General features: G+C 42.3%; 1 protein-coding gene across 3 annotated transcripts in view; it reads left to right on the forward strand.

Moving 5' to 3' along the window:
- Positions 1-27,148, forward strand: part of EML5 (EMAP like 5) — a 327,745-nt gene that overhangs the window by 10,900 nt on the left and 289,697 nt on the right. For all 3 annotated transcript variants that reach the window (XM_039537037.1, XM_039537038.1, XM_039537039.1), the window contains exon 4: positions 13,020-14,161. In XM_039537037.1, coding sequence (XP_039392971.1) covers positions 13,965-14,161 — 197 coding nt within the window. In that variant the 5' untranslated portion in view covers positions 13,020-13,964. The remainder of the gene's footprint in view (positions 1-13,019; positions 14,162-27,148) is intronic.

A 27,148-nucleotide genomic window follows, 5' to 3' on the forward strand; every position in this document is an offset into this window, starting at 1 on the left:
TAAAAGAAATTCTGGTAATATCCACGTGTTTTATAAATGCATAAGTGTATTATGTTAGGAGACATAATGCCTGTACATTCTTATCTTCTCTGAAGGGGAGTAAAATGCAACAATGTTTCTTATTTCACTTCCATGCTTTTGTGACTTTAATAACATCTCACTGGCAAAATAAATCACTTATTACTGCATTCTACTTGCAACCCTACAAAAGAGCCATTCAAAGTTCAGGAATTAAAATAATTCAAACCCTTTTATTGCTGCAGTTGGGGATTATTTTTCATTTGAGGACTACAGAATATCCCTGAGGCATGCTGCAGCAAGAACCCTGATTATTGTTATCATTAAGATTGAAAATCTCAGAGTTCTAATAAATGTAAGGATCCTATTTATTTTATTCAGGTCTACTTTAATTTGTTTGTGAAATGCACAATTTTTCAGTAACTCATTTTAGTCTTACTGGGTATGAAATTCAAGGTTTTACAGCAAAATATGACTATCTCAGTCATGCCAAACTGATCAGCTACTGGAGTCACAGCGTGAACAGTTTTGGGCCATTGTTAGTGAAGGACAACCAGTGACCAAGACAGCACTCCAGTCAGCACTTAATGTAAACGACACAGCAGCCTGGTCCATTTCTACAGCAGTGGTCATGCGATGAGTGTTATGGTTACACTTACCTCGCTTCCCTAAGGAAGTACAGACAACATTGGAGGACCTCCCCCTTCAAAGGCACTAAATTGTTTGCCAAGAAAATTGATGCCTCTTTCCATATGTTCAAGTATTCCAGGGCCACTCTTCGGTCATTAGTCATTTTACACCTGGGCAAAAAAGAAAATGATGTCCTCAATCTCAGCATAAGTCCTGACAATACATTTTTCCAAATGAACGCTATTATGAGCCTCAAAGGAAAAAAATCCAGATTTTCCAAATGTAAACCATCAGGCCCCCAGTCTTTTTCTTCACAACCATCTACCTCAAAACATCAGTTAGACATCTTGGTCAGAGCACTGACAGATGACTCCCCTCAACACCAACTGCATCTGATCAACCCATTGCATCCATTTGGGTACTGTCTTGCTTTGTTCCACAACAACTGGTAATGAAATAACATCTGACCGATGGGTGCTAGATATCATCCACAATGGATATTCCATCCACTTCACCTCCCTCCCATCCCACCCCCAACACCCTTCCCTGTCCCTCTTCAGGGACCTTTCTCACGAGAGTTTATTATGGAAAGAAATAGATCACCTCCTCTGGCTAGGAGCCGTAGAGCCAGTACCTCAGCACCTATGAGGTTAAGGGTTTAATCTTGTTATTTCCAGATACCCAAGAAGAAGGGAGGTTGGAGACCCATACTGGAACTTAGAGCACTGAACAAATTTGACAAAGCTCAAAAATACAGGATGGTCACACTAGCAGTGACTATTCCATCTTTGGACTAGGGAGATTGGTTTTTGGTCCTCGACCTGCAGGATGCCTATTTCCACATATCGATATTACCTTCCCACAGAAAGTTCCTTAGAGTTACCCTGGGCCAAGACCATTACCAATACAGAGTGCTCCCCTTGGCCTCTCATCAGCTCCAAGAGAATTCTCCAGCGTCCTCTCCATAGTGGCGGTGCACCTACATTCTCAGGAGACTATGATTTATCCTTACCTGGACGATTATCTCCTCACAGCCCGCTCCTTCAACAACGCCCCCTGGGTCACTCAGATTGTTGTAGACTTGTTCACAGAGCAGGGCTTGCAGATCAACGTCCAAAAATCGACATTCACCCCTGTACAGCACCTAGAGCTCATAGAAGCCGATCTCAACTCATTACAGGTGAGAGCGCTTCTGCTACAGCACAGGTTCCACACCTTGGCCACAGTCAGAGAGGAAGTACAAACCTGCCCTCATAACAGGTAGACACTGCCTCCAACGTCTGGTGCTGCAGGCACATCCATGATATCTCATCCCAGGCTTCACATGAGGTGCCTCAAGATGTGGTTAAGCTCAGTCTACAGGCTGAACAAAGAGACTAGACAAACCTCTATCACTGAACACCAAAGTCAAACACTCCCTGGACTGGTGGAAAGACCCAGCGAATGTCTGCACGGGGATCCCCGTCTTGCAAACATCCCCATTGTTGCTTCTCACCACCGATAGATCCCTCATAAGGTGGGGCACACATCTCAAAAATCTTATGACACAGGGCAAGTGATCATCCACAGAGATATCTCTTCACATCAACCTCCTCGAACTCAGCAGTCAGGAATGCCTGCACCGACTTCCTTCCACTAATCAAAGGTACACACAGACAACATAGCATGCATGTACTACATAAATCACCAGGGAGGCACCAGATTGCCCTCCCTTTTGTGCAGAAGTACTAAAGCTATGGAACTGGTGCATTTCCCACAGCATCACAATATCAGCAGCCTAACTTCCAGGAGTACAAAACATGATAGACAGTCTGAGATGCAAGCTCCTACATGATCACGAATGGGAGATAAACTCAAAACTACAAAACATATTTAGATGGTGGGGATAAACCTGTTTGCCACTTACTGGAACAAGAAATGCCCATTCTACTGCTCCAGGATAGGATTAGGGCAACACTCCTTAGGGGATGCTCCCCTTTTTCTGTGGGAAAAGGACCTTCACTATGCCTTTACCCCATTCCCTCTACTATTGAAAGTCCTATTAAAAATAAAAAGTGAATGCACCTTCATGGTTGAGAAAGACATTGTATCCTTACCTGTCACAACTGGCATGTATCTGCCAATCTCTCTCCAACCCACTCCAGACCTTCTGTCGCAGAACAAAGGACACACTCTCCATCCCAACCTGTGGATTATCTAGCTCAAGGCCTGGCTTCTTCATAGTTCCAGCAGATAGAAAAAGCCTGCTCTGAGGAGGTACAGGAAGTGTTACTATGCAGTAGAAAATGTCATTTACCTGCCTAAGTGGGCCAGGTTTCAGGTTTGGTATAATTCCCGACAAATTTCCCCACCATCTGCTACTCTCCCAATGGTCTTAGATCATATACTGCCTCTCAAGAAATCAGGACTAGCTTCTAGCTCACTCAGAGTTCATCCTGCGGCCATAGCAGCCTTCCATCAAAAAAATAGAGGGATATTCAGTGCTCTCACACCCAACCACAAAACAGTTCCTCAGGGTATAGTAAACCTTTTCCCCCAACCCAGACATCCTACCCCAGCATGGGACCTAAACTTAGAGCCTAACTAGGCCACCTTTCAAACCCATGGCTACTTGTTCACTCACATACCTCTTGGTGATCATCTTGGCAAGAAGAAAAGGGGAAATAGCAGCACTGATGGCACAGCCCCCTTATACAATATTTTTTTGGGGCAAAGTTACTTTCAGACCTCATCCAAAGTTCATCCCCAAAGTGACCTCATATTTTCACATAAACTATCTGATTCACCTTCCAATCTTTTACCCTAAGTTTCACCCTGATAGCAGGAAAGCTAAACTGCACATAGTAGACATTCGGAGAGCCCTGGCCATTTATTTGGACAGGACAAAGGCCTTTAGGAAATCATCTAAACTTTTCCTTTCCATTGCAGAAAGGTCTAAAGGCACAGTGATATTATATGACTCCTCAAATGGGTCTCAGCTGTGTTTGATACAGTTTATCAGGTTTGTAACATAGTATCTCAATCCGGAATCCAAACACATTCCATAAGGTCCGTTTTCTCCTTTGTCGCCTTCCTCAAGAATGTCTCTATATTGGAGATCTGCAGGTCAGCAATCTGGGTGTCTACGCATAGCTTCGCAGAACATTATGAGATTACCAGAGACTCTGCTTCCGACGCTATCTTTGGCTCTGCAGTATTGTCATCCATAACAGACTATACTCCGAAGCCCAGCCTCCTATTAGGGTTACTGCTTGGGAGTCACTTACAGTGGAGCACCCATAGGGACACTACTCGAAGAAGAAGTTACTCATGCAGCAACGATGGTTCTTCAAAATGTGTATCCCTATGGGTGCTTCCCGACCCACCCTCCTCCCCTCTACTTTGGAGTTCTTATCAAGAGAAGGAACTGGCGGGGGGGGGGGGGGCGTGGTTTCACCCACATGTGCTGGTTAGCCTTGTGGCATAGCACAATGCAGGGAACAGTGCATGTGCAGGCTGAACAGACACTGTTACCAAAGTTCTCCTATCAGCAGCGCAGGGATCCAAGCGCAGCAACAGCGGAGTACCCGTAGCAGGACACATGTCAAAGAACCATCATTTTCGCAAAAGGTGAGTAACTTCTTCTTAACACGTTTATGGTAGTACCTAAGGGCCAACCAAGAATGTGCCCCATTGTGGTAGCCCTTATATAAACAGAGTAGTAGATGGCCCCTTCCCTGATGAGTTTTAATCTAAAGAGCCAAGACAGATGCAGTGTGGGGCAAAGGTCCGAACACAAGCAGAGGGAGCAATGTGAGGGCAGCAAATGGCATATCTATGGTATGCAGTATCTGAATACAGTATTTATAGAGTGAAATAAGCAATTGACGACTTTAAGGATATTTGTGGTTAAATTAATTTTGAATACTGTTGTTGCATGTGTTTATTGCCCTTAGTTTTTGCTGAATATATCTGCTACATATTCTTATCTCTAAAGGAACTGTTGTCACATCTTCTTAAAACCTACAGTACTGTATGTTGGCTCTGTAGTGACCTTTATTATAGCAGTGTATTTGCATGATTGTCAAAAGGCTTGGCTGAGAGAGATCTCTTGTGAAGTTAGTATAGTGGATTATATTTTCAAATCTCTGCTTTGTAATATGCAGAAAGATGTGACCTTGACTTTTTAAATCTAATAATTTGCATCAATCAATTGATGGTATTTTAAAAGGAAAAATAAATTGCATCATGTTTATGGACTGATCAGCCCACATCATTTTTAGTTACAGAGAAATATCTGAAGAGGAGAGAAATACACCATTAATTTTGTATGCAAGTAAGGTACTACTTTGTTATTTTAAATAACATCGTAAGATGGCGGTCATGTAAATTGCTGTTAGAATAGAGTTCTATATTTAGTTTACAGTTCAAAATCAATTTGTTTGGAGTTCAGAATCAGATTTTCAGTATAAGATTATTGATGGAAGAGGCAAAGGTATTTAATCAGCCTCACTTCATGTACTTCATTTAAATCTGCTTAGGCTGTCATATGAATTGATGATGCTTGATACAGATTTTCAAGCTCACCTAGATGGATTACCATGGTAAATATTTAATTGGAAGTGGAATGCACATTGAAGACAGGTCATTTAGATCCAGAGTATGTGAATGACAATTGTATTTGTATACTGTGATTCCTGAACATCTCTGCTGAGAAGAATAGTAGTGACTGTAAGAGCAAGATGAAGATTGGTGGCAGATGGTTGGCGATCTGAAGTATGGTACTTATTGCATTGTTTAGAGGTTCAGAAAGCATTTTTTAGTGAATTGTAACAGTGTGGATTAACACTGGTAGTGGTTATCATCTTTAGTGCACTGGTAAAGAAGTTTTAAGGAAGAATATTAAAATTTTTAATAAAAAGATGATTGTGAAATCATCTGACGTATCACTAGTTTCAAAGTGAGAGTATTCAACTTCATTCTACTAAAACTACTCATATTCTGAGGTAAAATAGAAGCCCTTTTTCGAATAAGATTTGGAGGAGACATAATACTGAGGACATAAAAACTTAAGCAAATGGAAAATTAAGACAACCTTTGTACTGTAAATTGGAAATATTAATGAATATCCTTTGTGACAGGGTCAGGCCAGAGGGCTACAGGAGAGTGATAGAAGGTTGATATATTAGCCCCAGATTAGGCAGGTCCCCTTTCCTGGAGAAAGATAACGGGCTGTTCCAGAATAATCAGGAAGTTGCTGGAACCAATTATGGTAGGCAGACTAATTAGGACACCTGGAGCCAATTAAGAAGCTACTAGAATCAATTAGGACAGGCAGGCTAATCAGGGCACCTGGTTTATAAAGGACCTCATTTCAGTTAGTTAGGTGTGTGCGAGGACCTAGGAGAAAGAGGCACGCAAGGAGCTGAGAGTGAGAAAACGTACTGCTGGAGGACTGAGGAGTACAAGTGTCATCAGGAGGAAGGTCCTGCGGTGAGGAAACACTGTAGACAGCTGCGATCCACAGGGCCCTGGGCTGCAACCCAGAGTAGAGGGTGGTCCCAGGTTCCCACCAACACCCTATTGGATACAAGAAGAGTTGACCTGGACTGTGGGTCCCACCAAAGGGAAAGGTCCCTGGCCTGTCCCCTGACCCACTAGGTGGATCAGCAGAGACTACAGGGATTGTTCTCCTCCCTTTCCCCATGCTGGCCAGTGATCAGGTTAGCTGAGTGAACGGCAGGTTTGAGCCACTAGCAAAAGTGGCCAGACTGAGGGCTGCTGTGAATCTCTGAGGTGAGCAAATCTGCCAATAAGCGCAGGACCCACCAAGGCAGAGGAGGAACTTTTTCGCACCTTCTAACTATAGATTTATAAACTATTTAAACCATAGAGAGAGTATAAAAATACACAACTACTTATAGCATTTTGCAGTACTTCCTGCTGCTGAAAATATATTCAGTAACATGTTAATTTAAATACATAGTAAAATGTTGGACCTGCTGAAGACAGCAGTAGTTTTACTATTGACTTCAGTGGGGACAGGATTTGACCTCGGTATCTATACGTTTGTATTTAGAACAAGACAGCATTTGTTCTCTTACAAATAAATAAATCTTATAATTAGTTTTCTATTAACCAGTCTCTTTTTAACATTAAACAGGATTCCTATTATGTAGGTATTTATGAACTGCTTTATGTAATTTAAATGGATTAATTTATATATATTTTTTAAATATGTTGACAGGTACATGCCATCTCTGCCAATTTCTACTAACATGTCAGGCAGATCAATGAAAATAAAATTTGAAAAGGTAAATTAATAGTCTTTAAGGCCCAAATTGGCAAATTACATAAGTATGCATCTGAGGACATTCATATTCATATAGGCAATTAAACACATGCTTAAGTACCCGTAAATATAATGTGATGGATTCAGATTATTAATGAAGATGTTGAACAAAACCAGCCCCAGGACCGACCCCTGGGGTACTCCACTTGATACCATCTGCCAGCTAGACATCAAGACGTTGATCACTACCCGTTGAGCCCGAAGATCTAGCCGGCTTTCTATCCACCTTATAGTCCGTTCATCCAATCCATACTTCATTAACTTGCTGGCAAGAATACTGTGGGAGACCGTATTAAAAGCTTTGCTAACGTCAAGGTATATTGTGTCCACCGCTTTCCCCATATCCATAGAGCTAGTTATCTCATCACAGAAAGCAATCAGGTTAGTCAGGCATGACTTGTCCTTGGTGAATCCACGTTTACTGTTCCTGATCACCATCCTCTCCTCCAAGTGCTTCAAAATGGATTAGTTGAGGACCAGCTCCATGATTTTGCCGGGGACTGAGGTGAGGCTGACTGGTCTGTAGTTCCCTGGATTCTCCTTCCCTTTTTTAAAGATGGTCACTATATTTACCTTTTTCCAAAAGTCTGGGATGTCCCCTGATTGCCACGAGTTTTCAAAGATAATGGCCAATGGCTCTGCAGCCACATCAGCCAACTCCCTCAGCACCCTTGGACGCATTGCATCCGGTCCCACAGACTTGTGCATGTCCAGCTTTTCTAAATAGTCCTTAACTTGTTCTTTCAGCACGGAGGGCTGCTCACCTCCTCCCCATACTGTGCTGCCCAGTGCAGCAGTCTGGGAGCTGACCTTGTCTGTGAAGAGCGAGGCAAAAAAAGCATTGAGTACTTCAGCTTTTTCCACATCATCTGTCACGAGGTTGCCTCCCCCATTCAGTAAGGATCCCACACTTTCCCTGACCACCACCTTGTTGCTAACATACCTGTAGAAACCCATCTTGTTACCCTTACTAGCTGCAACTCCAATTTTGCTTTGGTCTTCCTGATAACACCCCTGCATGCTCGAGCATGCTATACTCCTTCCTAGTGATCTGTCCAAGTTTCTATTTCTTGTAAGCTTCCTTTTTGTGTTTAAGATCAGTGAAGATTTCTCTGTTAAGCCAAGCTGATCGCCTGCCATATTTGCTATTCTTTCTGCACATAGGGATGGTTTGTTCCTCCGCCCTCAATAAGGCTTCTTTAAAATATAGCCAGCTCTCGTGGACTCCTTTCCCCCTCATATTAATCTCCCTGGGGATCCTGCCCATCAGTTCCCTGAGGGAGTCAAAGTCTGCTTTTCTGAAGTCCAGTGTCTATATTCTGCTGCTCTCCTTTCTTCCTTTTGTCAGGATCCTGAACTCGACCATCTCATGGTCACTGCTGCCCAGGTTGCCACCCAATTCTACTTCCCCTACCAATTCTTCCCTGTTTGTGAGCAGCAGCTCAAGAGGAGCACGGCCCCTAGTTGGTTCCTCCAGCACTTGCACTAGCAAGTTGTCCCCAACACTCTCCAAAAACTTCCTGGATTGTCTGTGCATTGCTGTATTGCTCTCCCAGCAGATGTCAGCAGATGTCTGGGTGATTGAAGTCCCTCAGGAAAATCTGGGCCTGTGATCTGGAAACTTCTGTTAGTTGTCCAAAGAAAGCTTTGTCTAACTCATGTAGGTAGTGTGCCACAATATGAAAGTGTGTGTGTGTATAGGAACGAGCTGATTTTAATGATAGATTAAAAAAAAGAAATAGTTAGGAATCATTGGAACTGTGGGGAAGAAAACTTTAAACCCACTTCTGATGTGAAATGTTTTCCACTTGTCATAAAAGGATCTAAAATTTATAATTAATAGGAGAACCCACAGTGGGATGCTGGAAAATAAAATACTTACAACACAAATAGGATAGGCACAACTGTAGGCCACTCAAAATTATTTAGTATTATTTTTTTATTCTTCTTTATTAGCTCCTTTTTATCTCTGAATTTGCCACCCCAGGACCAGGATAAGAGTGGTAGCAAAATCTGAGAAGACCAGCTATCATAACTTGTGACGCCTACGAAGGAGTGCAAAATGTTACATTCTCAGCACCAGTTTTTGCTACCAATAGAAAATTGACAGGAAGGTGTTTATTACATCTGCTTCCCTTCCCCCATTACCATTCCACCTGCTCAGCTTAGGCACTCATAGCCTTTTCTGCAGTTAGCAGCCCAACTGTTCCCACCTCAGCACCAACCGTTACCTCTTCATCAGTCACTTGAGATCTTTGAGCTCCTTCTCCACCAGTCTTCTCTTCATTCTTCTGCACACTTCTATATGCTCACTGATGCTCTGCTCTCAGTCCCTCCTCCTTTTTCTGTCTCTTCATGCATATGAATTCAGCCTGAACGGGGTTACAGGGTAATCATCACAAAAGGACTCCAGCCTCTTCAGCCAGTGGTATGGTCACATCCACATAAGGAATTAGCAGACACTGAACAATTCCAGCCTTGCTCTCCCTCAGAAAACAAACGGTTAATGAAAGTGTTAAATGGTACTGTCCATGGTGCTGATTATTGTATTTCATTTTATGAAAACATGTTTAAGGTAAAACAGAAACATCTTTTGTGTTTCTTTGTTGTCAAACACATCAGTGCAAATTACATTTTGTGTCACTACACAATGATGCAAGTCCCATACTATCTGTAAATGAATTCAGATAACTATGAAAAGCTTTCATTCAGCACAATATACAGTTATAGCAAAAGTATTGTTATAGCAATAGTGACAAGAGTTACAGTATATTGTATGTAAAGAAGTGATTTCTTAAACAAGTGCTTCTTGGAACAGCTCATTACAAAGAACACACATGCAGTGCTTGTTTTCTAATAGATCCTATGTAACACCCAGCAGCTGGTTCAAGTAGTAATTAGCAGATATATAGGCATGAGAGAGATGAGACACTAAGTAATAGTGACAACATTAATTTTAGTATGCTTGGGGATGGAAAGGTCTCAAACTAGTATGGTGGCACAACTTCAGAAGTGAGTTTTCACATAAATGAGGAAGTAAATAAAAAAGGCCCTAAAGTCAAAAGAAATAACAATCTTTAAGATCTGGCAAGAATGCTACCTATTATTCAGTAGCATTTAAGCATACCATAAGAGTCACACATGGCATGCAGACTTCCAGACAAAAGAGGAAATAGGAAAGCAAGTTATAAACCAGCATGGCTCAATGGCAAAGCTCAAGAGGTTATTTCAGCCAGACAGCTGAAAATAGAAATCCAACTCTAATAAGGCCAATAATAAGTGTAGAGCACATGAGCCAATACGTAAGAAAAAAATTAAGAGGGCTAAGATGGAATTTTGAGATAAACGCCCAACAATGATTTTTCAAATACCAGAAGCTGTAAGCCTGTAACAGAATCAATAGGCCTGCCTCAACCATGAAGGAGTAAAAGGAGCAATTCAGAAGGATAATGAATTTGCAGATAAGTTAAATGAACGATTTTTTTAACATCTCTTTTCATCAAAGTGGATGGGGGAGAGGGGAGGAATTTATGAAGAATGTAGATATGGGGAGGTAACACTAATGGAGTACTGTCACAGATTGAAGTGATCATGTAATTCTCATAATGTGCACACACACACACAAGGGGGCTAAATAAGATTACACTGGTAATCTTAATTCCAGCATGTCCTCACTTGAGTACTTGGCTTTGAAGCCTCTTTTAATATAGATGGAGGGATTTTGTTTTGGTTTTTTTTTTAGTATACATTACAAAAGTTAATTCACCTATCATTGGGTTAGACAGCAACAGCTTTCTTAAAAAGCACAGATCAGAAATACACATCAGTTTAGGACAAAAGTGAAGAATACTTATAAAAAGGAATATCAATTGAAACAGCTGGGGGGATTTCATCAGATGGATGTAATTACCCAAATTGGGGATTTTAAGAGCAGGTTGGACAAACACCTGTCAGGGATGGTCTAGATAATACTTAGTCCTGCCTTGAGTGCAAGGGACTGGACTAGATGACCTCTCGAGGTTCCTTCCAGTTCTGTGATTCTAAGTTAGAATTTGGCCAGTATATTGAAGTTTGTTTCACTAATCTTGAGAACTGTGTCATAGAATCCTTGGTTTAGGTCCTCCATTGTGTTGCAAGTGTGATCCAAGGGTAAAATGCTGGGCCCATGGAAGTCAGTGGCACAACTTAATTGCACATCAGTGACCTATAACAGATGATGATGATCATAACATCTAAAAGTTATTAAATGAATCATTTCTGTTACCATGCATGTTTAATATTATTTAAACATATCACCCAATCGGTGTGTTGGCTTCAGGCTATGGGAAGAAAGAGTCATGCAAGTTGGATTTTCTCATTTTTTTTGGCTTCAGTCTGTAAATTTATGGGACTGCACACGTATCACTAGAAAATTAGTTTAATACATATTAATATACAAAAGACTGTATGTAGCTTAAGGAAAGAGAATAAGGGAAATTGGAGGAGGGAATCTTGTGTTAATTCTCTAAGTTTAAAATGTTTTAACTGGTTTTACACATCACTTCCACAAAAGACACACACAGGGGCTGTGGACATTCACTGCAAACACCTCTGAGTGTGAAGGAGCTATGGTGGCCACACAAGCTAGCCATGTCAGAGTTAATACACTATAAAGAATAATGGTGCATTTAATACTGTCAAGTAGAACTGTTTAGGAATTTTCAGGTCAGGCTGCTCAGTTCCCTGGCTGGCCTGATCCCTGGCAGCCTGGACTCCCAGGCTCCACAGACTGCCCAGGGAGCAAGCTGAAAATTTCAGTTTTCCTGAAATAGACTGAAAATAATCTATCCCTAATTATGAAAAATATCTCTTTCTCCCCCCCATCCTTTTGTCCTGATTTGGGATTAAAGTTTTTTCAAAAACTCAAAATTTTGCTTGGGAGGGAAAGACTACTTTCTGGCCAGCTTTACTTCTAACTCATAGTTCCAGGCTTCATGAATCTCAATACAGACAGTAATGCTGCTTCTTTGTGTTGTGTTGACTTTAATAAATATATGGGTAGAGCAGTGTGGCTGCTTATTCAGCACCCTCTCATGGCCAGAGATTGCTTTACAGGCACTCTGCTCCCATTTGCCTGTCTTGTGGACCCCTTAAGCACTCCAGATAGTCTCTGTTGTGACTCTCAGCACCCCTTTCGGGAGCTGGTTTAATATTATATACAGTTTACACAAACCTCAGTCCTTAATCACAAAATAATCCACCTGTCCTCAATGAGTCCCAGCAAAGTCCAAAATCATAAGCGCCACCAGTTCCCAGTCCTCTGGCCCTGCTTCCATTTATTTATTTATTTTATTTCTCTCTCTCTCTGTTGGTCTCTCATGTAGCCCACCACTTGGAGCTGCATGATGTTTTTTATAGTGGAATCCTTGAGTCCTTTCAGGTGGTGTTTATATTGTAATTAGGTCTGGGTTAGCTGTAGGCAAGGTAAAGACAGGGCAGGAATAGTCCAGAAGAGAATGCTTGAGCAGCTGAAAGGCTAGGAGTAAGCTGGTGGTAGGGAGCTGACACCGAGCCAGGCATAGGCATGACTACTTCATGCTGGAGGCACAGGGTAACAAGGGGACTCACAGTCATGGGTGCCCTGAGATTCATCACAGGTATTTCAAAGAAAGGAGAAATAACTATTAAGAAAGAAAATTCTCTTTGGTGAATCACAGCGAAAGGGAGAAGTAGTGATAACCCAGTAATTCACACAAGCTTAAAGTCATCTGGTAAAGAATAAACTCATCCTATAGGAAAAAGAACAAATGTAGAAATAATTGTAAGTTATAAAATCACACTGAGACCATAGGAAGTGTTATACTAGAAAACACTATGAGATGTGATTTCTTAGCTTATAGTGTCAATTATTATTTTCCATGATTATTTGCTATTTAAACCATAAATTAAATAGCATCTTGACATTAGCATGATTTCAATCAAGGTAAATAATGGTGCGCTAAGGACAATGTGTAATAAAAATACTATTTAAAAGTCGTTTCACCCTCCTTTTATTTTTCAGAGTGCAATACAGGAACTGAATGAAGTAGCAGTCAGGCACTCAACATTGCAGACAAGAGATGAGGCTATATGCAGCCATGCTACACCTATGTAAACTGATAAGGAATTCTTTTAAACACTACAGCCATATATGATAACTCTGAAAGCCTTTTGGAGGTAGAGGGTATCTGTAAACTACTTCATGGAATCAAGTCGTCTTTGGTTGCTCGATACGTTATTTCAGCAAGAAAAGAGCTGCTTATTCTAGATATTGGGCTACCCCCAGTTTTAGACACCACACGACCTAGGGAGGTGGTGCTGAGTTGTAATCGCCACAGAGAAGCACAAGCTTCGCAGCTACCCACTCCGCATGTTGGCAGCCACTGCAGATGGCTCACCCCGTTTGGTAACTTTCATTCCTTTTGCCCAGCCTAGTCCCCTTTGTACATTCCCCTGTCTGCCAGTCAGCCCACCTGCCTCTTTCTTAAGCCCAGCTCCTGCATCTTGTCCCGGACTTTGCCCCGCCCTCCACCTATTTCACCCTCCTCTAGCCATGCATTGCCCCTGCTCTGTCCTGTCCGTTCCTGCTCCGCTCGCTTTCAACCCACTGTGTGAGCGGGCTCTGGCGGCAGAGAAGGGCAGCGCTTTCCACAGGCGGCGCCGGGCATGCTCACGCGGCCCGGGCATGCGCGCTACAATCCAACAGCCTGTTCTGAGGGGAAGCCGTTTCTGGCGCTAACTGTTCCGGGCGGTGTCACAGTGCAGCCATGTCTGGCGCGAGGAGACCAGCCCAGCTCGTTCGGCGGCGCCCTCTGTGAGGAGGCGGAGGAGAGGCAGCGGCGGGCATCCATGTCGGCGGCCAGGGATTAGCGAGGGAGGCACCGAGCCCAGGAGGGGGGAGGGTAGCTGACCCCCTCTTCTCTGGGGCTCCGGCGGGGGAGACGCGGAGCCGGCCGGCAGTGGGGACATGGCTGACCAGAATGCCCCCAACAGCCACCTGCGGCTAGAGTGGGTCTATGGCTACCGGGGTCACCAGTGCCGCAACAACCTCTACTACACGGCGGCTAAGGAGATCGTTTACTTCGTGGCGGGGGTCGGCGTGGTCTACAGCCCCCGGGAGCACCGGCAGAAATTCTACCTGGGGCACCAGGACGACATAATCAGGTACCGAGACCCTCACGACCTTCCCTCTGCTCCGCCCGAGAGCCGCCGGGGGGGGGGGGATGTCAGTGTCCCAACGACTAGTGGCACCCTTCTATCCTGCAACCCCCACGCTCCCCTAGCGCCCCCACCCTCCACCTTCAGCCGCGGGAGCACCCGGCGAAGCCCTGCCTGGGGCACCAGGACATCCCCGGGTATCCGAGATCCCGATCCTCAGAAACATCGATACAAATTGTACTTGGGATACCGGACTGTGTCATGTCCCGTGCCAGGATCACCAGACCTCCCACCCCTTTTTCCTGGCGTGATCACAGGCAGAATATTGGAAATAATCTGAATATGGCAATGACAGGGTGGCTTTAATTCAAACCCCCCCCCCCCATTTAGTTTGTCTTGTATGGCAGCAAGTATAGAAATCCCTGTAGAAACGGCTTTTGGATCGCGCGGTTCACTGCCTGCTTTCCTCAGGTGCTTGGTGCTGAAATTTGTATGCATGGCTGTATGTCAATATTTTGCCAGTATAAAATGATGTCTCTACCGTTGCTTGGTTCCCATCTGTGTGTGAAAGTCAAAAGGCTGGGAAGTGGGAAGTAGTAATCTGATGTGCATTTCAAAGTCATTCAACTCAGGAGGAGGTTAATCTGCAGCAGGTAGACCTTTGGCCCACATTTAAAATACAGCCATTAGAGTATGGAAATGAAAGACACGTCTGCAGTTTCTGCAATGTTTAAGATAATTTTATAATACCAAACATTCTTGCAGATTTGAAATTTATTCTACAGCTCTAAGTGTAGGCTAAATGGTGAGTTAATAAAAAAGATTAAACACCAGTGGTGCAGAAGCAGAGTAGATGTCATGGAGGTGGAGTTTTTCCTAAATACACCAAACCAATCTTAGGCTTTTGGATACCCAGGTAGCATTGGAAGGTGAGTGGCAGTATTTTGAAGTGTATAAAGGGTAGATGTGAACCTGAGTCAGCAATCCTTTCTCTTCCAGTAGGCCTCATTGTGTGTGGATTTTAAATATTGTCCTTTGATTGCTGTTTTTATTTAGATAACAATTTTCAGCAGCCAGTAAATCTTGTAAAACACATTGTATACTGTGAATTGCTTGTGATGCTGGAAAGCACCTGGCATATCTTTTATATTTGCTGTACAAAGGTATTAATTAGCATTGCACATAGAGAGTAAAATGGATGCTGACTCTTTCATTCAGGGTTTAATACATTCTAGAAATCTGGACCAAAATGGCCACAAATATTTCTGTTTTTATTTTGATCTTAAAATTCTGTTTAGGGTCTTTAAAATCTTCAAAAGTTTGAAAAGTACGGGTATGAGCTTCTCTTACAGACCATTCTGTCCCTACATTAATTCCTATTTGGTGCTCAAAATGAGAAGAAAAACTTAGGTAGCTCATGGAATGCTGTGGTGTACTATGCAACCAAGCTGGATCAGATATGTGAATTAGCTATTCGTTCTATGGTCATTTCATTCTTTTTTGACAATTTCTTCTTAATCTGAAACAAAAAAGCACCTCAAGAATTGTCATCAACTCCTCAGGCAAGGGGGCATTGTGGAAAATCCTTCAGCATAGCTCCCATGAGCCTTTGCTTCCTTTGAGCACAGCTCATACGAATGAAGGGACCAATCCTGCAAAGGTTTACTACATAGTTATTACTGATATGAATAGTTCTCATTGATGTAGTACTTGCTATCATGAAGTTTCCCTGTTGATTTCAATGGGGCTACTTACAGCATTACCCCTGGTAGACGTGTTGACAGGATTGGGCCATGAGAAAGAAATTGTTTATGGTTTCCAACTGTGAAATTTCTTTGGTCTCTATGAATGTTTGTATGGAGTGCTGATTTGGGATAAAAGGCTAATAACGACCTATCATTCAAACTGTACCAAAGAGTAGAAAATCTGCAAGGGGGAAATCTTTAGTGACTTCCTTGATTGTTAGTAGATATGTTTTGGCTTCTGTAGTATCATGATCAAACATACAGGAAGTTCTTGCTTTACAAAGTAGTGGTGTTATGATGATCTGATTCTTTATTTGTTTGCTGAGGTAATCCTTGTGGAGCGTGGAGTATTTTCAATTTTGTACAGTTTTGTATATCTATCGAACTTTAGAAAGACTATATAGAACTGTTAGAACACTTGAAGATGTAGTGAACATTCATCTCAACAGTAGAATGACTGTTTCCAATTATACCATCTTTTTTTATGATTATTGGGGTTACCTTCTACTTTCTCCTTTCAAAAAAAAACAACAACCCCGTCCTTGGTAGCTTTTCAAACTTAAGTTTAGTGACTGAGGGCATTAGTTCTTAAAGCTATATGACTTTTAGTATCTCATCATCCTGAAATATTATATTAAATTGTTTTCTCAAAGAAATTAGCTATGAGAAAAATGTGAGAATGTCATTGAAAGTGGGATTATATAACAGAATAATCATTATAGCTGCTTTATTTTCTCTCCATAAAGTAGCAAGTTTTAGATATACTGCAAATTTGCTCATACTGTTTGATTTGATAAAACACATTTGTTGAATACTGCAATGTTGTTACTTACAAATCTCTGCAGGAAGAAAACTGCAGGATTGCCCTTTCTGTATGCATACATGAGTTCTCAGTTGTAAAAGCAGGACTGAGGTTTTAAGCTTTATAATGTATTAAAAAAATCAAACTTGAATGCATACAGATCTACATCTGCTAAGTTTAAATTGCATTATAAACTTTTGATAACTAGGTCCCATAATACAAGGTGGGTAGATCATTGGTATTCTTCTGCATAGATATGGCATGTTTTGAATGGCATTCTGATATTAAGCAGCACTCAGAAAGATAGGAATTTTCATAGCAGATCACACCAGTCATCCCTCTAGACCAGTCCAGTATCCTGTTTCTGATAATGGTGGGTACTACATGCTTGAGAAAGGTGCAAGAACTGCTTTAGTGGTCAATTATGGAATAACTTGTCCATGGTAGACAGAGAGTTTCCTCCTAATACCATCAGTTAGTGGTTAGCTTCTGGTGTCAAAATTTAAACCTCTTATTTAAAATAAAACACACACACACACATGGTTTAATCCTACCTAATTTAGCTAGATGTTCTCATTATCCATATAAAATGTCTAATCTTATTTTTAATCATGGTAAACCCTTGGCCTCAGTTTTACCTGTGGGAATGAGTCCCACAGGTTAATTATGCATTAAGAGAGAAAAAGTTTTCTTTTTATCTGTTCGTTACCTTTCAATTTAATTGAATGGCCTTTTGTTTTTGTTATATAAGAGAGTAATTAGGATCACTCAAATTACTTTCTCTGATATCATTAATTATTTTGCATACCTCGATCATGTCCCTCCCCTTATTTGTCTCTTCTCTAGAATGAATAGTCCCAGTCTTCTCAATTTCTTTTCATAAAAGGGCTGTCCATGCCTCTAATAATTTTTGTTCCTCATATAAGGACTCCATTTATTTTTGCTATGTATAATCTGAGAATCAATAACCAGAAGTGAACACAGTATTCTAGATGAGGGTATCTAATTGATGCATATTAGAATGTAATACTGAAAATATTATATCTTATTCTTTATTAGAGTAGTTCAGCAGTGCCACTATAGTTAAAGTTGTGTCACAACTTCTGTTTAAAGGTCAGCCTTGCTAAATCCTCTAAAATTTACATGTTTAGTTGGATGCCTTTGAAGTTTGGTGTGGCTCAGGAAGGTGCAGTGACCTGACTTTGAAGTCATTTGAGTCACGATCTCCTGATATATATGTATATATATATATAAGCCTCCCCCCACCCCCAATAGTCATTTTTCAAAAAGTTTCTAGGTGGGTTCTAGGATGCAGGCAAAATGGTCTCAGTCTGTTGAGTTTTACCCAAAGTACTATATGGCTCCCACTAAGCCTTTGGAGGACACAAATTGAGAATGGTATTTAAGAAAATGTACATTTTTTACAGTGCATGTGTCAATACAGAAAAAACAGAGGGTTTCCTTTCCCACCATTTTATATATTTTAAAACTTGACTCTTGTAAGTGCTCTAAAATCCAAATGGTTATTTGGATTGCTTTGAAATGTGGTTTTCCTTGTGTGCAATAGTGTTAGTGTTCCAAATTTGGGGTCATTTAACAGATGGGTTTCTGAGTTACAGGGCCCCCCAAAACACTTTAGTTCTGCTGCCTAGTACTGTTAAACTGAGAGGTGATAATTATTGGATGAATCACTGACCTTGTTGAGATTGATGGGTTCAATTATCATAACTAAGGATACATTCATCACAAGCCCCCACCTAAGACAAAAGGAATTTAGGACTGAATGGCTGGAGGTTGCTGCAATTTGTGAATCATGGGTGGCAATTTTATTTTGTGAGGAATGTAATCAAAGTCTTTGAAGGATAAAATTAGATATGTAAATACTTCCTGGGAGGGGAAGGAGTATTAGGGGGCAGAGGTGTGGGGGAGTAAAAGGAGAGATCTTTGGGGCTGCAGTGACAGGAGGGGAATAAATTAGGATTGGTGGTAGGGGAGGGGAGAGAGGTTGGAGGCTCAGGTAAGGATGGTATGGGGATTAGGGGTAGTGGAGAAGTGGGACATGGAGAAGGGGGATGTGAGAGTGAGTGGCAGAGGGACTGAAGGAAAATGGGGCAGGCGCACTTGTCAGCCCCACATTCTCCCCTCCTGTGTGTCTAAATCTGGAGGGGTTCTTGCCTCTCTGGGACCCCCTTCATGAGCTGGGAGATAGGGAGTCTTGCCCCACTGAAGGTGTCTGAATTCCTCTCCTGCTCTCCTTGTATGTGCCAGGATTAGGGGCCCATGAGCCCATCTACAAGGGTTGGAACACCTCCTTACCCCAGTCATGTGAACTGAGTTCTGGCCTTGCCCTTTTGGGAGGGTATGAAGCCTCCTCCTTGCCCCACATGTGATCCAGGTTCTGGGGAAGTCCTGTCCTTTTGGGTGGGGAGCTGAGAATGGACATACTTCATGCATATCACAGGCTCTATAGCACTGAGGAGGGGAATGAGAACACCCTCTGAGATGCAATTGTTTCAGGTTGTATTTGTCTTCATGGGGTGTTCTCACTCAGCTGAGAACATCATATTGAGATGAATAGGCTGCTTCAGACCTTTCAGAGTCTCCTTTGCTGAAGACGGATGTGTAGAACAGCCCTTTCCCTCCATCCATCCTCACTGTTTACAACAAGATGCTTCTAGGTCCTCTAAAATCCACATATTTGTACAGATTTTTTTTTGAAAATTTCTATGCCTTGTGGAAATACAGAGTAGGATTAGTGCTCCAGATTTGGGATCATTTGAGCAGGGATTCTGGAGATATAAATCCTCTCCCAAAATAGTATCCATCTGACCAACTTTTTTTCCCCCTTTTGTTCTGTAATAGTGTTAGAAGGGATTCTGTGCATGAGAGTGAACAGCTTGTAAAAGGAGGTGAAGAAACTGTGGGATTGGCAGAGGAAAGCAGTGTGTGTTAACAAGGAATATTGGGGCACTGCTGAATGAGGGTGGACTTAAGGTTGCATGGAAAACCTTAACTACGCATATCAAAATGGGAAATGACTTCCTAGGAAGGAGTACTGTGGGAAGGGATCTGGGGGTCATAGTGGATCACGAGCTAAATATGAGTGAACAGTGTAACACTGTTGCAAAAAAAGCAAACATCATTCTGGGATGTATTAGTAGGAGTATTGTAAGCAAGATATGAGAAGTAATTCTTCCGCTCTACTCCAGGCTGATTAGGCCTCAACTGGAGTATTGTGTCCAGTTCTGGGCACCACATTTCAGGAAAGATGTGGACAAATTGGAGAAAGTCCAGAGAAGAGCAACAAAAATGATTAAAGGTCTAGAAAACATTTCCTATGAGGGAAGATTGAAAAAATTGGGTTTGTTTAGTCTGGCGAAGAGAAGACTGAAAGGGGACATAACAGTTTTCAAGTACATAAAAGGTTGTTACAAGGAGGATGGAGAAAAATCGCGGCAAGGGCAGTTTAGGTTGGACATTAGGAAAAACTTCCTAACTGTCAGAATGGTTAAGCACTGGAATAAATTCCTAGGGAGGTGGTGGAATCTGCGTCATTGGGGAATTTTAAGAGCAGGTAGACAAACAGCTGTCAGGGATGGTCTAGATAATACTTAGTCCTACCTTGAGTGCAAGGGACTGGACTAGATGACCTCTTGAGGTCCCTTCCAGTTCTATGATTCTATGATATCCTTGTTTTAGGAAGTTTGAATTTTGCTCAACTCAGCGTTCTTCAGGGGGACAACTCTGAGTTAATGCTGTTTTTGCCAGTAAATAGATTACAATGTTTTGTTCTTCTTTGAGGGCCCTCTGCGTGTTCCCATTTGTGGGATATGGCATCCCAGCACTGAGACATCGAACTGCCTTGCAAAGTGGTGTGTGCTGAGGCTGTACAAGAGTTCTTGCTTGGAAGTGATGTCATTGCCTTACTCAGTATGAGGGAGTGTACTCCCTTAGCTGCCTCAGTTCCTTTGCCAGTGTCAGAGAGAGTGCATGAGTTCACCTTTGTGTCCTCATTCTAGGATCTTCCGTTAGTATTTTTTGTAAAGTTTGTATAGTTAGTTTAGAGTAGTATAGAACACTTAGCATAGTTAGACCTTCCCTTGTCCCAGAAGTCTTCATTTGACCCACTACTAGGACCATACGGGGCCCTCATCCCAGTAGTGGCTTCAAGAGATGCCCTTCCTGCCCATCAGTCATACTGGAAATCAATGCCCATATCCAGGACCTTCTATGTTTCGGTGAGACCCACTGGGTAATCTGGTGTGCAGTTTGCTGAGCCTTCACTTCCCATGCTAGAAGGGAGAGACATTTGAGACTCTGGGCTCATCTGGCTTCTTAACATCTACAGATTGATAGTTGAGGCTCATCAAGTAGTGGGTATTCACGCACGAAAGCTCATGCTCCAATACGTCCGTTGGTCTATAAAGTGCCACAGGACTCTTTGCTGCTTTTACAGATCCAGACTAACATGGCTACCCCTCTGATACAAGTGTACTGAGACCAGCCTCCATGCTGAGATCCTCTTGACAAAAGGCCCAAGACACATTTTGCCACTCTAGCCTCAGCATTGCCTTCTATCATAGGCTTGAGATCAAAATCTCCTTGGAATTATATTGGGAACAAATCCCTAATGCAGGCTTACTCATGCTGGTTAAATCAAAAGCATCTCTGAAGACCAAACGGATGTTGTCTATTAAGGCCTCAGTAGACTTGGTAAAACTGCAGGAAGTGCTCACCTTGGCATCAACTCTTTTTTAGGCACTATTGTCCCTGGCACAGACTGTGGACGCATCCTTAGGCATCAGTGCCTCTGTCTTGACACCAAAAGTCCATTCAGATATGCATCTGGGCAAAAGAAAAAAGAGGAAACATATCTCACCATAAGAGGGACACAAGTATAATAAAAAAAGAGGAAGTTTCCTCTCCCTTCTCCTTTGTACTCTCTGTCCCATGAGTGCACTGAAGGCTCTTAAATGGTACCATGGTCACTTCTCCACACAGCCACATGTTTCGGCACCAATAAAGTCACTGGTTTGAACTCAGTGACATCTTTGATGTCTCTTTGTCTGAGTTGAGGTCCACTGTCAAGGCTGCTTGCGACCCCTCCACATGCTGTTCTGTTGCTTGTCCCAGTGTCTGTATTGGCTTTCCTGGTTCTGATGTGGAGCAGCCTTGTAGTATCTTCAGCCTCTTTGGACATTAATCTTTAGCATTCCCCTATTCAACCTCTAGGCCCTGACCTTATTCCCTCACTTCAGATCCAGACATCATGGAAGGATATGATGCAGCATTGTCTTCAGCTTCTCATGTGGTTTACATATAGGACTTGGTGAAAGCCCTATTGGAGGCTTCATTCTTCTGCTGCTGACAAACACAGACCGCTTCAGGATCTACTGTGGAGAATGGCCAATATTCTTCAGGTGCAAACTAGAACAGTGAAGCAATTAAAAAAAATTAATCTTCAGCCCCCTCGCCACCGATGCCTCCCTCTCCACCCAGATGTATGCTATTAACATATTAAAAATTAATGCGTTAATTTTGTTTTCAGTTCATTGCAGGTGTTAAAGAGCTTTAAACTAGGAATTTAGGGAGGACAGTTGGGTAGTCTCCATGCCTGATTCTAATATTGACCAGGAGGAAAATCAAGAAAGAGAGAATACAGCAGTGGAGAAAGGAACAGCAATGGGTAGGAGAATGGACATTAAGAGGAAAGATAGTGCCAGTGCCAATACCAGTGAAGCCTAAAGTCAGGTAATACTGGCAGTAGAATAACTGTACCTCATTGGTTGAGGAATCTGGGTGAAACCAAGCAGAAACAACTATAATGTTTGCATACCCATGCAAGGAGCATGGGTAACAAAATGGAGGAGCTAGAACTACTGGTGCAGGAAGCTAAACCAGATATCACAAGGATAACAGAAATATGATGTAATAGTAGTAATGACTGGAGTACAGGTATTGAACATAAGAATGGCCCTACTGGGTCAGACCAAAGGTCCATCTAGCCCAGTATCCTAGTTTAGGAGAAGTATAGGATATTTACTCCTGGGAGAATTCTGTGCTACTGTGTAGGTGCAGAATTCATGTCTCCTGCAGAATTTTATTTTTTTCTGCAGAAAATACATTGATGGTGCCAGAATAGCCAACCGCATGAATGCAACAGGCTCTTCTGGTGTCACAGTAGCCTCTGGTGGCCAAAGGTGGAAGCACTTCTGGCCAGAGTGTATTTTCTGTGGGGGGAAAAAAATCTGTGCGTGCAGTGGCACAGAATTCCCCCAGGAGTAGAAGTTCATCACAGCACCCTGCCCACACAGCCAGGTTAGGACATAATGGGGCACACAGGGCTGCTGGGGGATCACAGACTGAGGTTCAGAATGGCTAGTGGGGTGACAGCATTGAGCCAGGGGCTGAATGGGAGTGGGGGTGTATGGCCACATGGGGAGGAGACCGCAGGGACCTATCAGCATGCGGGGACAGGGGCAGAAGTGTCTGACTGAATGGGAGAGGCTTGGGATCAGCCAGGGTCTGCATGGGGGAGGCTCCGCAACTCCCTAACAATCCTTCCCTTCCCCTCCCCCCAAAAACCTGTTCCATACTTCTCCCACCCATACCCAACAACCCTCCAGGTTCACTCCGGGCTCCTTCCTCTCCCTCAGTTCCTCCATTACCCCTGACACTCCCAAGTTTTTGCACTACTTCTGACGAGTGCGAGAAATACACTTCTGTATTGTAATTTAAATGAATTACTCAAAGTTCTGTATTAATATGGCTAGTAAGGAATCTATTTGTCAAAAAAAATTACCAGAATCTTTTTTTTTTGGTCTGTATTGTTACAGACATACTTGCTAACAGATATTTTTTAATAAATTACCAAAAGAATTGAAAATGGCATGATTATATTGTTATTGACAAATAAAATATGCAGAATTTTGCAGAATTTTAAAATATGCACAGAATTTTTAAATGTTTTTGTGCAGAATTTTTTATTTTTTGGTGAAGAATTCCCCCAGGAGTAGATATTGTGTACCAGGAAACTAGTAAATCTTGGTTTAAAGACCCATTCTATGAGAGCCACTGCAGCATCAAAGGCATGTCTTGGGCACTTTCTCCAGGTGTTTGGGTGCACATTTTCACCAGATATTACTCTTCAGATCTAGCATCATATTCTAATGTATAATTTGGGAGAGCATTGCCAGGGTCCATATTTATTCAAAAGCTCCTCACCAACCATCTACCTGGTGGAGCATTGCTTGCTAATTTCCCTTAAGTGGGAATGCACAAAGGTCTTCAAAGAAGAAAGAGAGATTACTTATCTGTATGGATGGTTGAAATTTTTCTGTTGAAACTGTTTCTCAACTGAAATTTGGGTTTTTGATTAAACAAAACCATACGCAGCACTTGAAAACTTTTATCATAGGAAAGTCTAAATCAGTGTTTCTCAAACTGGGGTCACCGCTTGTGTTGGGAAAGCCCCTGGAGGGCCGGGCCAGTTTGTTTACCTTCCCCATCTGCAGTAAGGCCAGGAGCATGAAAGTTACCGTATTCTTGGCAGTTTTAGTGCCCACAAGGTTCTGAATAGCAATTGTGAAATTCACCAAACTCTTGTTAATTTCAGGCCTTGTCTGTAGTTAGTGCAAGACAAGCTAGGGTATGACTCTACAGCAGGGTGGATAAACTACAGCCTGCAGGTCTGATCTGGCCCGCTAGCCGTTTTAATCCGGTCTTCGAGCTCCCACTGGGGAGCGGGGTCTGGGGCTTGCTCTGCTCCGGCACTCCAGCTGGGGAGCAGGGTCGGGGGCTGCCCCACACAGCTCCCAGAAGCAGTGGCATGGCCCCACTCCAGCTCCTATGATAGGGGCAGCCAAGGGGCTCCACTCTGCATGCTGCCCCCACCCCAAGTGCCGCCCCCGCAGCTCCCATTGGCTAGGAACCACAGCCAATGAGAGCTGCAGGGACAGTGCCTGCGGACGGGGAAGCATGCAGAGCTGCCTGGCCGTGCCTCTGCGCAGGAGCCAGAGAAGAGACATGCTGCTGCTTCTGGGAGCTGCTTGAGGTAAGCACTTCCCAGAGCCTTCAACCCTGAGCCTCCCCCCATGCCCCAGCCCCAACCCTGATCCCCCTCCTGCCCTCTGAACCCCTCGATCCCAGACCAGAGCACCCTCCTGCACCCCAAACTCCTCATCCCCAGCCCCACCCCAGAGCCTGCACCCGAAGCCAGAGCCTTCACACACACACACCCACACCCCAACCCCCTGCCTCAACCCAGTTCCTCCTCCCGCACCCTGAACTCATTTCTGGCCCCACCCCGGAGTTCGCACCCCCAACCAGAGCCCTCATCCCTTCCCGCACCTCAATCCCGATTTTATGAGCATTCATGGCCCGCCGTACAATTTATATTCCCAGATGTGCCCCTCGGGTGAAAAAGTTTTCCCACCCCTGCTCTACAGTGCAGCAGCCTGCCACACACTAAATGACTGTGTGGACCATGCTACTGTGCCCCAAAAAATTCTGTAGTGCATTTTGATATACTGCTGTTTTGAAAAAGCTTTGATTTAGTTTGTTTGAAACAGCAGTAGATGAAAATGCACTACAGTACTTTTAATGTGTGGTACAAATCCACATGGCCACTTATTGCATGGCAGGCTGCAGCGATGTAGACTTACACCATAGCTCACCTTGCACTAAACCACCATATAGATATGCCCCCACTCTGCTGCTGCTTAGCACAGTTATGAGTAACAACACAGACTTTAGAACTGTCCATATGCAGATTAAGAAAGACAGCACTATTTACAATGCTGTTCATATTTGAAAGAATTTCTTCTCAACCATAAGGCCTAGACACTTACTAAAAGAAAAATATAAACCCACCAACCCCACAAAACTTGATTCTGAACGCATCAATGGAATTTGCTTATGAAATCTTCTTTCTTGCTGTGAGCAAAATACTTTTTCAAGTCCTGACTTTATATGCAAATTTCTATTAAAAAAAAACAAGCAGAAAACACGGGAACACACATGCTAGATTTTGTATAGTTTTTGGAGGTTTTTTTGTTTTTGTTTTTTTTTAACCAAAAAGTGTTTTAGTAACTTTTTAAAAATTGATTTGGTGGAATGAAAATATTTTGGAATAGAGACAATAAAACCTTTTATATTTAATTGAGTCCAGGTAGAACAGTTGGAACTAAAACTTGACTGTCACTTTAATTAGTATCTGTGTCATAAGAACTCTTCAATGCACTCTCTTCTAAGTACTACATCGTGTATACACACAAATTCCAGAAAATTATCCACCAAGAAGAATATTGTAAAAACATATCACAAACCTCGAACACTATATTGTATTGAAGTAGATCTACACAGTAATGAGCGAAGCGCTTACAAGCTTGCCTTCACTCATCATGCTTTTCATAAGTCTGCACTTACTCCACCTTGTGATCTGATTCTGTCAGTACTTGCAAGTAGGATCAGACCAGGTCAATACTTGGATGAGAAAGCATGTAAGTGCTTCAAAAAGTGCTGCTCTTGAACAGATAGTTGGCACGTTCTCCTCTGGGTCAGTACTGAATCCATAACATAGGGTTAAGGAGCAATATATTGTTGGAGAATAAGAAGCAAAACTGAGCGCCTGCCCACATTTGATCATTAAAAATCCAAAGTCATTTTGTGGAGAAATTTAAGGGCATTACCCTTCATGTTTGGCCAAATTTCTACTTGGGTAATTACTTTAGATTTCTGCCTATCTGAATTTTCCCTGCAATTTCAGCTGGATTTCATTACCTTAGTTGCCATCATGGTATGGATAATGAAGTAGATTTTGTACCTGAGCTGGTATATTTTCATGACAGCTTTGTAAGGCTGACTTAACATTTTTCTTAAAGTGCTATAGGGTGAGATGTGAGGAGACAATGCCACAGGGGTTAGCTGAATAAATTTGCATAAAGTACTATCACTTAATAGCTTGCATGAAGTCAAATTTTGCTGGTTGTTTTAAGCTGTTAAAATTAGATTTGTATTAAGCCTTTGTGATAAAATCAACTGAATATTTAAAAGCCAATTATTTGGGAGTTGTCCCTTTTTTCTTAATAGCTGTTATTTTCCAAATGTGTTAGTATTAACGTGCTGGTTTTTTTTAACCCTTCTAATTCTTGGAAAACTGAATTTTGGAATTTAATCCATAATACAACTCCTGTGGATTCTCAATACATTTACATAATATGAAGAACTAATGGTACAAGAGTTATAAAACAGAAGTTTGTTAATGCCAATCTTGCATCATTTGTATATTGAAAACTTGGTATTTCAGTTCTTCAGATGTTTGTGCTCTCTGAGTGAATCACATAATTTTTTGTTTTTCAAACTTTCACAGACTTAGATTGACATACTTTATAATTTGCATGATTAAAAAATAAAATAGAATGTATTTGCAGGATAAATTAGTTTCAA

Source organism: Mauremys reevesii, linkage group 4 (assembly GCF_016161935.1).
Source record: "Mauremys reevesii isolate NIE-2019 linkage group 4, ASM1616193v1, whole genome shotgun sequence".
Lineage (NCBI taxonomy): Eukaryota > Metazoa > Chordata > Testudines > Geoemydidae > Mauremys > Mauremys reevesii.